Raw genomic sequence first — 14,072 nt, forward strand, 5'->3', positions numbered from 1 at the left:
CAACCTTCTATAGAGTTCAAGTAGAGAAAATATCAGATAAAATATAAAGTTTTACTGCAAAAAAATATTTGATATTTATTTAGGAGATTTTAGGAATTATGCAAATGAAATCTTAAAATGTTCAGAGAAAGAAAAGTATTCTTAATCTTAATATGAAATTCACTTTGTCCTCTGATTAATCAATACTATAATACCATGTAATTAAACAGAAAGTTTTAGAAATGTGTTTAATTAATATTGTGATTTTTTGTTTACAAAAGATTTTTAAACTTTACTTAAAGCTTTCTAAATTTCATGAAGATAAAACAAGTATATCACCAGTTATAGTATGTATACCACCATGGTTAAATGGTTGTTACAAGGTTTTGTAAAATACAGGTGCCTGTCCTGAGAGGGTTAAAAGATCTGTTAAACACAATAATCACAATAATCCTACAGATGAATGAATGATCAGAGACTACCCTCTTATAAGGAAAATTTCTCCAGAATAGTTCGAAAACACTGAATGAGTGGGTTGATAAGATCCACTTTAGCTACATTTATGTTTGGTCACACGACAGCATCCAAAGGAATGATCAGAAGTAGCTAACATTGATGAGACGTGGATGAGGAGAACAAATACTACTTTTGCTGATTGTTTAAAAAGAAACAACTTCCAAAAGTAAATCAAAATGCTAATGTTCTAATCAGCCACTATTGCCATGCTTCTCCTGAACGGGAATCAAGTATGGGTGAAAATAATTGGAAAATAAAAGGGCCATGTTGTAAAAGAAATTGACACTGTGAGAACCACAGCAAAGAAAGACTACAAGGCAAAAATTATTCTAGCTAAAGGAATCAGGAGAGTGAAAGTAGTTGATAGCTATAATTAATCTTTAAAAAGAATGTTTCGAAATGAGACAAATCATAAGGCAGAAAACTGGCAATTGGTGAAATTAAAAAAAACAGAAGAAGATTTCTCTCCCCAAAAAATAGAACTAAGGGTCAAGAATTAGAGAAACAAGATGAATAGAATAATATGACCCTAATAAAAAACTATTAACATTTAAATGGTTTCTAAAAATTTCAATAGTTATCCAAATATTCAGGATAGAGTAGAAAATGTAAAGATTCAATAGTTGAATCTTTCATCATGTCATCAGCACCCTCAGGCATAAGAGAAATTAGCACATAAATACACCTGAGAAAAATATTAATTAGACCAACAGAATTAAAATTAGTTGACATATCGTTCTCTGCAAACAATGAGAAAAGATCAGGTATTCTGCAAAAGAGTGTACACGTGAAACCTATCAAGTACACCAGCAAAAATCAGAACTAATGGCCAAAATACATTGATCAGTAAGGATCGACATGCCCATGCAAGATTTCTTCCAGCTCACTTACAAAAGTCTATATTAATAAGGCCTCAATGAAGTTATAGAATTTCTAATTTGAAAGAAACACTTGCAACAATAATTACCATTGACTTCAGATTTATAGTGAGCAAACTTAAGTGCAACGATAAAATCTGAATTATGGCCAGAAAACAGAGCTCATCTATTGATGCAAGTGTAGTAAGTCACTTTGAAGGTGAGAGTGTAGAGAATTCTGGGTAGGTTGGGCAATGCTCTGCATTGTGTCAAGTATATTCAGGTCTTCCATTGAGTGATGCCCGACTAGGCTACCCCCCTCTAGTGAGTGACATGCTTCTTGGGTTTTCTCTTTTTGAAGTTATGTTTTCAGAAAGGAGTTCATCTCTACAGTTTCTTTATCTGCACCAGCCCCTCTATCATCATCATTGTAGGATTCTAACCTTTTGTTGTGCAGAGAGGCGAATGATGTTTCTGACGTTAACATTTTTCTTACCTGAAAATGTATTTCATATAAGTACTTACCTCTATACAATCTCCCACCTTTCCTCCTCTCTTCCAGTGTATTTCTTTTGCCATGTTAAGAATGAGCCTTTGTTCAAATGCTAGTGCTTATGGGGATTACTGCACTTTGAGGATGTATTGCTTTCTTACTGGCAGAGGTCTATAGTCTAATGATGATTATGTCATAGGCTGGTGCAGTCCATGTTAACATGTAGGAGTGTGAATTTCATTCAAGGCTTGTAACATGAACAAAGATCATTACAACAGTGGTGCTAGGTAAAGCTCTTCATTGCAACATGAACAAAGATCATCACAACAGTGGTACTAGGTAAAGCTCTTCATTGCAACATGAACAAAGATCATTACAACAGTGGTGTTATGTAAAGCTCTTCATTGCAAAAGAGGTGGTAGTATTTCAAATATATTTTCAGCTAAGGAAAACGTTAACTTTGAAGTTATCAAGTATATACTATTAAGAATCCAATTAATTGTGTGAAGATAAGTCTAGTAACTGATTTATAAATAACAGAAGTATTAGTTTTTAAAGTATACATCATATTTGTGAAACATTAGTAGTCACAAAAGTTGGGGAAAATGGGCCGTATTTGGTGTATGTTTTAAACGTTTTACTAATTTTTAATCTGTTGTTCTTTATATCAGTGTCTTTTGCTGCAACAGCAGTATACTCTTATGGCTTTCTTCTTCCACTGATGTTATGGGGACTTCTACAATACAGAGGAAGTGTTGCCAATTATACATTCCTGGAGATCCTCTGTGTTTATGGCTATTCTTTGTCTATTTACATTCCAATTTCAGTAAGTAATCCACCACGCAGACCATCTGCTTATTATATTTTTTTTCTTTTACTATTTGAAGTGCACACATGTGTGCTCTTATGAATGATAATCTCGATACAGTTATTTCCTTCTCTCACAGCCTTTGTTATCATAGTCTGAGTAGCTTTGCTGTACGGGTAAATTGATATTTTGCATATTTAACATAATTTGAAAAGTACTTTTGTAAAGAGTTCTATTCAATTCAGTAAAACTAGATACATTTATTCTTTATGTTTTAGCATTAATTTCCTGTCTAAAACCCATTGAAAAATACTTATTCAAATAGTAAAATGACATTTGGAGATGTTTAACTAGTTGTGCTATTTCCTCATATATATTTTGTACTTTTTACTGTATGGAATGGTAAGGTCCAGCATTATTTTATCTTTTTAAAGCACAGAATTATGTGTAGAATTGTTTACAGTTGTCTTCAATAGTATGGATATGGTCAGACATAAGTTAAGTATCAATACATAGCATGAAGAGTATTTATAGAATAATATCACAGCTACTAGTTTTTCTTTCGTGTGTATTTCCATATTTGTATTTTTATCAGATAACTACCATAACAATCAAATAAAAACTCCAACCTATAATTAACAGAATCTAATTCCTCAAGTCTTTATCATCATGCTTTATCTTGAATTAGTAATTATAAATGCACTTTTCATAAGTTTCATAACTATGTACAAAAGCAGTTACAGTTTCAAATTATTATATCATCTTATTGAACACACTTTCTAGAATAACATACAATAGCTGCCATGATATTATTTATACTTGAGAAACATAGGATCAATAAAATAGATAAACCCCACTAAAAAGTTTCATAATCCAAGTTTTTTTGTAAGGTGGGCCTTTTTCTCTAGGCGTAATTCCCATTCATTGTTGAAAAAAGATCAACATACTGAAGTTCTTAAATTATTGGGTCTTTTTAAGTGTAATAGAAGTTATAAAACACTTAAATTTTTCTAAAAGGACACCAAATTGATTTTCAACTAATAGGAACATTTGCTGCAAATTTATCCTTTTGTCCAAAAAGTTTTTATCACAATCATTTACAAGTAAAACACTCTCACTTCATCTTTTCAGAAACAGCAGGTGTGAAGATTGACTTTTATTATGTTATTTTAGAATGCTAGAAAACATCAAAGCTTGTGAGAATAGCAGCTGTTACATAAGTTGCTGGTTTTATTGTATTTAGCAGTCTATATTTTGCAAAGACAGGTAGTGTAACAAGTCTGGTATTCCACAAGGAGAATAATTAAAACATTAATACCAGGATTCTTAAAAACAGAGCAGTTATTACAACTTTCAATTTAAAACTCCACATTCTCAAATATTAGGCTTATGTAATCTCTTTTTATACACCTATTTTTGTTTGCTATGAAATGATAAGGTTACAACTCAGCATGAGACGATTATTGACTCTTATCAAAGCATCTTATTTATAGAGGGTTATATAGTAACATTTATCTACATATGACACGCAACTCATTTATATTACTACAGTTGCTATGACAAAGAATTAACACCACCCAATGTTAGTCATTTTGTCACACCGTAAGAGTAGTGTTCCATTTATGTTTAACATGGTGTAAGCTGGCTTCCTGCATAAAGAGGCAGGTCAGTGAAGTGACAGGAAAAGGTATTGTTACAACAACGACAGGTCACGTGATGCTCGTATCACGCCACTTCCTTCTTTAACCTTCATGAAATGTTGGGAGACTACTAGATTGGGGGTAGTCTTACATATATAAGACTGTCCAAGAAGCAACGGGAGGTAATGAGTAAGAATATTGTTGAGCACGTGAGAAGTTCGTTGTGAATTATAGCGTTTGTTATAGAGCAACTGTTGAAATTAAGTGTATCACAAAGTTGTATTCAGAAAGAATAAACCAGTTTTATTTAAGAAAGGACTTGTGTCGCTAAAGTTTTGTCGGAACGAGTTTACAGAAAATTAATTAACGAATGGAGACGTAACAGTATGTAAAATATGAATAAATTAACAAAAAAAGAAGGAATATCACCTCACAGTGGATAATAATGCACTGATTACAATTAAATATTGTTAACACTAGAGTGCTGATTATTATTATAGAACAACAGTGTACTAAAATGTGAAGGTTAATATTGTGTTCATCTCAAAAGCTAGAATTCAAACTTGGAAAGTGTAATATTTACATCCCAAGAAAAACAATTTCAAATGTTCAATAGTTCTGATATGTAGGTAAAGAAATGAGTTTTTACATGTGTCACAAGACTTTGAATATTATCCTGAAATATTTATTTTACTTAATGATAAAATTACTTTTATAGATTTGACAATATTGAAAGAATGGTCTTCTTTTCCATCTGAGGACTTTTTCTAGTTAATTTTCCTAGTTTGACATAGAATATGTGCTTCTAATTCTAAAATGTTGTACATTTTTGAAATACTGGTTCATATCAACTATTCCATATTATAAAACATAATCAAGTCAGCTAAAACATTTTCTAATAACTTTGTTTAAATGTAATGATTTTCTTGGTCATTTTGCAGATATTGTGGGTAATTCAAGTAGCATGGTTACAGTGGCTTCTTGTGATTGTTGGAACAGTGTTGTCTGGATCTGTACTTCTTTTGACGTTCTGGCCGGCTCTTAAAAGTGATAATCTTAAGGTATAGTACTGGTTTTGGTGTTTAATAATACACAGATTTTTAACCCTTAACTTTGATTTAACATTCACAGAAATATATTTGACAGCCAAATAATGTTTAGTAGCCAGATCAACTCTATATGTTTTATCCATTAAGGAATTTATATCATTGATATTACTAAGTTCTACTCAAAATATTTTGTATATATAAGACTATTTCTAAAATTGTGACAAACATCCCTATGTTGAAAATAGTTGAGTCATTTCATTTGTTAATAATTTTCTTGAGTTTATTAACTTCAAAGGTACATGAATTTTTTGTTAAAGTTATTATCGTTGAGTGCATTGCTTTAACTGTCTCTCCATGGGCATCTTTTTCTGCACATGTCATGAGGTTTTAGTCTGTTACATTCAAAATAAAATTAAACTATTTTCTTTTTAAGCTATACCAATAAATATAGCATAAAAACATAGCTAATAATCCATATTTTAACAGTATATAGGTTTTAAGTTCTTAGTTTTATTAGGCAATATAAAACAAATCTTGAATTCCCAATGTTATGAGAATTCTGACATTTTCTCTCTTTTCTAATTCATTTACCACCCCTCACAGAAGAACAAAATTGAATGTAAATTACTCATTATAGTGTTTTCATCAATTAGGCAAAGCATAATTTACATAGCCTTCAATCTTATTTAATTACAGAGCAATAAGATAGAAAATTGGTCCCCTCTTGACATGCCCATCTGTCACATTCTCTCTGACATTTAATGTTATATCATTTATAACCAATAGAAAGCCAAGGTTTTCATCTATCAAATGATGTATTATATTATGTTGTTTTCTATTGATAGAATTGTCAATTTTGCTCTCAGTTCAAGCTTTATTCCCACAGGATACACATCAACTAGCTTAGATGAATTTGTAATGGCTCTTGTTGCATAGTTAGATAGCCAGAAAAATTGTGATAGTTTTGGGATATTGTTTCCTTTTAGCATGTTGTTATTCTTGTTCTTTGGCTCATTATTAAATTAAATAAAAATTATTTAGTGCATTACTACCATTAGTATAAAAAAAATAGGGTTAAGTGTCATTGACAATCACCAGCAAAAAAAAGAAGACTCAGGTAAGTACTTTATTTCATGTTAATTCTTTATTTATTATCATAAAAATAACTAAAATGTAAAAATAGGGGTCTCTTTAGGTTGGTTAAGGTTAAATTAGGTAAAATATATATATAATAATAATATAAAAATGTTTCAGATCATGGGGAATAAAACAATAAAATTAAATTATCAATAGATGTATACTGTTGTGAGTTTAAAGCTACTTAGGATAAATGAATTTAGTTTCATCTTACAAGTTGAAGTCATTATAGAAACAAAAAGAGGGTAATTTGGATTTATTTAATTTTTTTTTTGGTGGTTACAAAGTCGGTTAGATTGACCAACCTTGTATAGAGTTAGGGTAGATAAAATAACAGACAAAATATAAAGTTTTACTGAAAACAAACATTTGAAATGTATTTAGGAGGGTTTTAGAGATTACTCAAATGAAATTTGAGATTTTTAATATGAAGAAAAGTATTTTTAATCTTAACATGAAAATCACTTTGCACATGGGCTATTCAAAACAAATACTCAATATATTCACTGACATATATTTGTTTAGTTTATTTAAAATACTTCACTGAAAAATATGATTTTTTATATGTGAAAGACATATAATGGTTACTGAAAGGCTGCTAAATTCTGTGAAGATACATATTAACTCTTTCAATACAGGCTTGGTCCCCATGACTGACCTTGTAACCATTTTGTGCTTATTATAGTTTTTATGCTATAACTTTCAAATTAGTTAGCATATGTTAATGAAATTTGGCAGATTATCAGTAAATATTACAAGCTTTCATACGCAAAATATCAAATTGTTTTATTAAGTTTTAAGGTTTGTAAAGCAATGTTTTTCTCATGCCTTTTTTTTTTCACATGTTGCCTATCCATCATGCAAAGTAAGTTTCATTTTAAGTTTAAAAATACTTTTATGCAGCAGAAAATATTAAAATTTAACATGCAAAGTCTTTATACAATGTCCAGATAGTTATCAAATGTTTTTTAAGAAAAAACTTTATGATAGCTTTGATATATGGAAAAAATCTGTTGGTTGAGTTCTTGCACAGATCTTAAAATATAATGTTGATAAATGGAAACATCGGCTCATGTAGATACGTAGATCTTGAAAATCGAGTTGTTCAAACTTGAAAATAACATTGATAACTGGACCAATTGTTGGTTGAGATGTTGCAAAAGAATTATCTGCGGAAGCTTTTGCCAGACACTAATCATAGCAGAGCCATCTGGAAAATGATCTATAGGAAATAGTACAGCTTATAAAATGAGTCAGATCAACGTAAGCCTGTAAGGCAATCACTGATTGGCATGTCCTTTAGCTAACCAGGAAATGTCACAGACCTACTGAAGGATGTGTAGATTGTATAGGAATTCTTTTTGGCAGCAAAGGACATGTTTATGTGTTTTAATAAAGGTGGCTTCCAAAATATAGAAATGAAAGGTTGACAGACCATTTGCAATAATTTCAAACATGCTATCTGTGTAGTTCTCAACACAAGTTGGGTTCACTAGTAAATGCTGGCCAATCGCTGATTCACATTTAGGTGGTAGAAATTACATCATATGATGTAACTTAACAGTTTTTTACTATCAACTCTATTGGTTGGAGATTTATTGCTTGTTATGGTACTGAAGGCAATTCAGAGCACAGTAATAAAACCATAAAACTGAAAGGAAGCATATGTAGAAAGGCTAGAAGTTGAAGCTGTTAGGATAAGTTATTGTAATTATCTGTTGCAATCTGCAGTCATTTTAGAAAAAAAAATCATTTTGATTTTATTTCATATTTTCAGTTTAACTGTATATTTATTGTTTTACTACAGTTAGTATAAGGGCAGATGAGAGATACAATGTCAAATTTGACTGAAAAAAACTTGATGCTCATTTAGGTGGTTCTAGAAGTAACAAAAGAAATATTTTTCTTCTTAAAAATCACCTTTCAGTCAGACTGACTCAGTAAAGGCATAATAAATTCACAGATGAATGTTTAGTAAATATTCTTTATTAACAAATCTAATTTTTGTGTACTAAAAGCTTGCCAAACTTTGTGAAGATGCACTTAGTACATTAACAGTTATAGTTTAATAGTTAAATTGTGGTTACAAGGTCTGTCGAATTGACTGACTTGTATGCATAAGATTAACTCTGCATTTGCCACCTCATCTCACCCAAAGCTATCTCGACCTTGATTTGCCCTCTAAGCATTGCTAAAATTTTTCAACAGCGCATCTGTCTTTTTATATCCCTTTATTTTTGAGCCATATCATGTGACTACCCTCCACCAATCATATTGTGCCAACTATACTATTGCAGGTAGCTCCCTCTACCATTACAGCACAATCCTCACTTTCTCGAATTTGTCATTCTAGTGTATAGACATGTGTTTTAACTCGTTCCACATGTGAATACAAGATTTTAATTATGCTTGATCACAACTTTATATCAGTTTCAACTTCATGTTTCGACTTCTTGTGTTTTATTTCTGTTATTTCTCCTTGTTTGTTTTAGAAATTTTTCTGTTTCAGATTTTCTACTTTGTTCATATGATTTCAAAATTTAATATGGTGGATGTTGAAGTTCCCGCCATAAGTAGAATACTAGTCCACAGGTCGATGATGTGTGCTGGGGAAGCACAGGCTTTCGTTTAAGGGGAGTACGTATCTTACATTCGGCTGACAATTTTTCCTTTCACATATGATTTTTGTGAAGAGGGATATAACTACTGTGTGGAAATTGTCCTTCTTTGGCATTTTCCATATGTTACCACATAATCTGCTGGGTTAGGTATTGTCTTTTCTTCCAAGAGATCTGTGGTCAGTTTCTCACTTCCCATAGGTATACCCATTTTCAGTGACCTTGTGAGGATGGACCTTATTTCCACACACAATAATTTATGTCCTTCTTTGGCATGTTCCATATGTTACCATGCCTCCACATAATCTGCTGGGTTAGGTATTGTCTTTTTTTCCAAGAGATCTGTGGTCAGTTTATCACTTCCCATAGGTATACCCATTTTCAGTGACCTTGTGAGGATGGACCTTATTTCCACACACAATAATTTATGTTCTTCTTTGGCATGTTCCATATGTTACCGTGCCTCTACATAATCTGTTGGGTTAGGTATTGGTTTTTTTTTCCAAGAGATCTGTGGTCAGTTTCTCACTTCCCATAGGTATACCCATTTTCAGTGACTTTATGTGACCTTGTGAGGATGGACCTTATTTCCACACACAATAATTTATGTCATTTCTGCTCAGTGTTGGTTAAGTTAGACTTTTATACTTCTTTTACCATCTAGGTTAATTTAGTTTAAACTTGCATTTGTAGTGTGATTATTTCTTTGTTTTTGTTTGCATTTTTACTTCTTTTCACTGTTAAGTTATTTTGTTTGTAAGTTCATTTTTCTTTACTCCTAGTCACATCTAATTGGGGATTAGAATAGAGTTAAACTTTGTTATTGTTAAATTGGTACCATTTTATTCCCATGTTCTTTAGGGTCAGTTTTATTTTTGTATCCTTTGTCCTATAGATTTTTTGGGTGAACTTGTATGTTCGATATTTTAGGGTTTATCTTCAAAGTTCCTTTAGTGGTTTGTACTTTGGGTGCTACTTATTGTTTTTTTGTTTTAGGTCGAATTTCATAGTTTTGCAGGTTTGTTGTTTTTATGTACTTTGTAGACTTTACACGTTTCTACATTTTGTTAGTTCATTAGTAATGAGTACTTTCTCTCAGTATGTTTATTTTATGTGTCTTTGGCTACACTTCATAACAGTTCCGTGGGCTCTACAGGTTCGATTTATGGGTTTCTGCCTTCTGGCACCCCCCTCTATCCACTTCCCAGATCTTCTTCCCTTCTCATCGGCATCGTACCTCGTCCAGTCATCTTGCCGAGTCTGTTCGAGACCTACAACACAAAGGAGCTATCGACTGGGTGGTGCCAACTCTACCAGGATTTTACTCCTGTCTATTTGTTGTCTCCAAAATATATGGGAGATTAAATACCCATCGTGGCTCTTTCCAGGCTGTTTTCTTATCTGGAGACATTTTGCTTCAATCTGGAGTCCTACCTCTAACTTTGGTTCATCCACGACGGTTTTGTCTTCCAGTTCTGGGGGCTGATGTTCAGTCTCTCTTCAGCTCCATATGTGTTTTGTGGAGTGGTATGCTCTTTTGCACATCATCTTCCAGTTCTGGGAGCTGATGTTCAGTCTTTCTTCAGCTCCATATGTGTTTTGTGGAGTGGTATGCTCTTTTGCACATCATCTTCCAGTTCTGAGGGCTGATGTTCAGTCTTTCTTCAGCTCCATATGTGTTTTGTGGAGTGGTATGCTCTTTTGCACATCATCTTCACTCGCTCAGTTTTCAGACTCTCTATTACATGGACGACTGGCTTCAGCTCACCTCTTCCCATGCCCAGTCATTCACTCACACCCACTTACTTCTTCAAGAAGATACTTGGGTGGGGTTTCTCATCAAGTTGGAGAAGTCCTTTACTACCCCCTTGCAGTATTTTATTCATTTGGGGGTTCTCTTCACTTCCCATCTCAGTCGAAACCGGCCTTCTCCACTTTGACTCTGGGATATGGAGTCACGAAGGCTCTACCTTCTGGAGAGACTTCTCTCTTTTTTGGGGTTGTTAGCTTCCTTGGAAGCTTTCATTCCCTTCATTGGATGCTTCTTGCCCAGTGTAACTTCCCCCCAAGATCCCTTGGACTATCCCATCCCCCTTTCCATCTGGGATCAAGCCTGACCTTGCTTGGTGGCTTGACAGGGACTTGATCATGGTGGGGGTTCCCATTCCTCTGCCTCTTACCGAGCCTGGTGAGCCTGGAGGAGGACTTTCCTGAATTCCACAGAGATTTTGGGTCGGTAGTCTGCCAAGGAGGCTACTCTTCATTTCCACATCCTGGAACCTTTTGTAATTCATTGGGCTCTGTATCATTTCCTCCAATTCCTGTGGGGATAGGTGATTATGGTTCATTCTGACAATTCCACTGTGGTCAGCTATATTACCAAGCAAGGGGGAATCAAGTCCAGATCTTTGTATTTTCACACTCTAGGTCTACTGTACTAGACCACCAACCATGACATGACTGTTCTAGCGTGTCATGTTCCCTAAGTTATGAATCTGTGTCCGAACACTTATGATGTCCCAACCAGGTTCTTCCCACAAAGTGGTCCCTTCATCCTCAGGTTTTCTGTGGGTGTGTTCTCAACTAGGAACTTGCATGTATATGCAATTCTCACTCACTGAAATGTCGAACTTCCTTTTTGGTCTTCAGTTCCTCACCCCTCAGCTCTGGGGGTGGATGCTTTCAGTTTAGATTGGAGGGGTTTTCACCTACATGCCTACCCTCTGATCGATCACTTCACCATGATCTTTTCCCTTATCCAGATCACTCTTTGTTATTTTCTGCTGGTTGCTCTGTATTGGCTGACTGAGATGTGGTTCCTTCTGCTCTTGCCTTTACTGGACCTACACCCTTTGCCCTTATCTCTGTCCTGATCACTACTCTGACAACCGCAATCAGACTTTTTCATCCCAAGTCATCACACTCAAGCTTCATGTGTGACTTTTGTCTGGTTCCGTGCCCCATCTCTGAGACTCACCCCTTGTGTAGCATCTCTCCTTGCCTGTACCATTCACCTTTCCTCCTTGTCCACGTAACAGAGGCTTTGGTATTACTTCTGACTTTGATATATAGACCATTGTTTCTGACCATCTTGTCCTTCTGTACCTCACCTGTCCCAGTTCTTCTTCTGGAATGCCTTCTCTTCCCCAGTTACTTCCATACATTTCCGGTCCTTACGTCTGGTCCATCTTTCACGTTCCTTTGTTCTGCTGGTTTGGGATCTAAGTGTTGTCCTTCATGCCCTGTCTGGTTCTCCTTTTGAACCCTCTATACCATTTTACCTTTAAGATCTACTTCCTTCCCCCCTCCTGGCATGTTGTCATCATCGTTCCAATATTTATTCCATTAATATTTCCCGCATCCTTTACCATTCATTGTATGTTATCCACTATCCAGATTGAGATTTCCTTCCCTGGATGTCGGCTGCCCAGGGTCTGCTTTGTCCAGTTTGTTACCTGCTATGTTATATATGGTTCTTGTTCCTGTCTCTTTGTTCCATGGAATTCCTCTGTTTCCCATGGTCTTTTCACCATTTCGCTCACTGGTTAGGTTCATCAACTCATATGACTGGCATATTCTGATGTGTCCATTGATGTCTCCATCTACATCATGTTTTTTTGCACCAAATTTGTTGTCTATGTCTTTAACTGCTCACAACCTCCATATTTTGGAGGATATCATTCAAGCTGGTATGTGGACAACTCCCAATCCATTTGTCACTCTTTTTCTGCACAACTTGGATGTGTCTTCCTTGAGCAGATATCGTCTCCCTCCTGTAGAGATTCTACACGTCTACTTGCCTTTGCCTGGGATAAGTCGACATATTCTTTTTTTACATTAATTCCTTGATGTACATCATATTTCAGGATGTTGCCTGGTCAGGTATGCTAAATATTATATCTTGGCACTGAATTTGTATACTTCCATAATGCTCACTGTGGAGATGGGGTGTTTCTGTAAGACCGCTAACCTCTTATCCGGTGGTGTGTGTGTACATATATATGTATTATTTTTTCTTCCTTATCACTGTATCATATATAAAGGACTGTTACTCGTGGACTTCATGAGTAAAGCACGTGGGGATTTTTGCCCATCCCTACTTACAATCGGACTCTTTCTGCTTTTCAAAATAGGGAATCACAGACACCTATTGCATTGTCATTTCTCCAGTTTCCCTACTGTGTATTCCCCCCGTTTTCTCCTAGTAGAGCACAGGAGATCTTGCTATTTCCTGTTTCCAGTCACTGGAATGGTGCACTATGGAGGTTTCTTCTGGAGTTGGATTTGTACAATAAAACAAACTTCATAGTCATATACATCCACTCAGTGAGAAGATGGCTATCGTCATTATATTTCATATCATACAATATCAAAATATGCTCAACCCAAGGTGCTTCTCATAGATGTCTTTGGCCCGGGTAGACCACACTTGTTGATCATGAAATACAAATTTTATGCAAGGTGCTTCCACTGGATGTTTTCTGCTTGGATGGACCACACTTGCTATACTCAATAAAACACAAGGTACTTCTCCTGGATGTTTTTGCCCAGGCTGATCTTACTTGTTTTTCACAAAAAAAATTTTTTAAGCAAGGCACTTCCTCTGGATGTTTTTGCCTGGGTGGACTGCACTTGTTGATCACTAAGAAACTTGTGTACAAGATATGAACCAAAAATGTTATGCAAGACACTTCCTGGATGTTTTTCTGCCCAGATGGACTGCACTTATCGTACTACATCATAACACAAGGTGCTTCCCCTGGATGTTTTTCTGCCCAGATGGACTGCACTTATCATACTACATCATATCACAAAGTGCTTCCCCTGGATGTTTTTCTACCCAGATGGACTGTACTTATCATACTACATCATATCACAAGGTGCTTCCCCTGGATGTTTTTCTACCCAGATGGCCTGCTACTTACCGACTACATCATATCACAAGGTGCTTCTCCTGGATGTTTTCTACCTAGTA

The 14,072-nt window shown here is 34.8% G+C and overlaps 1 protein-coding gene across 1 annotated transcript in view; it reads left to right on the top strand.

The window, feature by feature from the left end:
* Window positions 1-14,072, top strand: part of LOC106472312 (protein YIPF1-like) — a 37,897-nt gene that overhangs the window by 9,334 nt on the left and 14,491 nt on the right. Inside the window, exons 4-5 of the mRNA XM_022400921.1 lie at window positions 2,517-2,671; window positions 5,235-5,354. Coding sequence (XP_022256629.1) covers window positions 2,517-2,671; window positions 5,235-5,354 — 275 coding nt within the window. The remainder of the gene's footprint in view (window positions 1-2,516; window positions 2,672-5,234; window positions 5,355-14,072) is intronic.

Source organism: Limulus polyphemus, unplaced genomic scaffold (genome assembly GCF_000517525.1).
Source record: "Limulus polyphemus unplaced genomic scaffold, Limulus_polyphemus-2.1.2 Scaffold5239, whole genome shotgun sequence".
Lineage (NCBI taxonomy): Eukaryota > Metazoa > Arthropoda > Merostomata > Xiphosura > Limulidae > Limulus > Limulus polyphemus.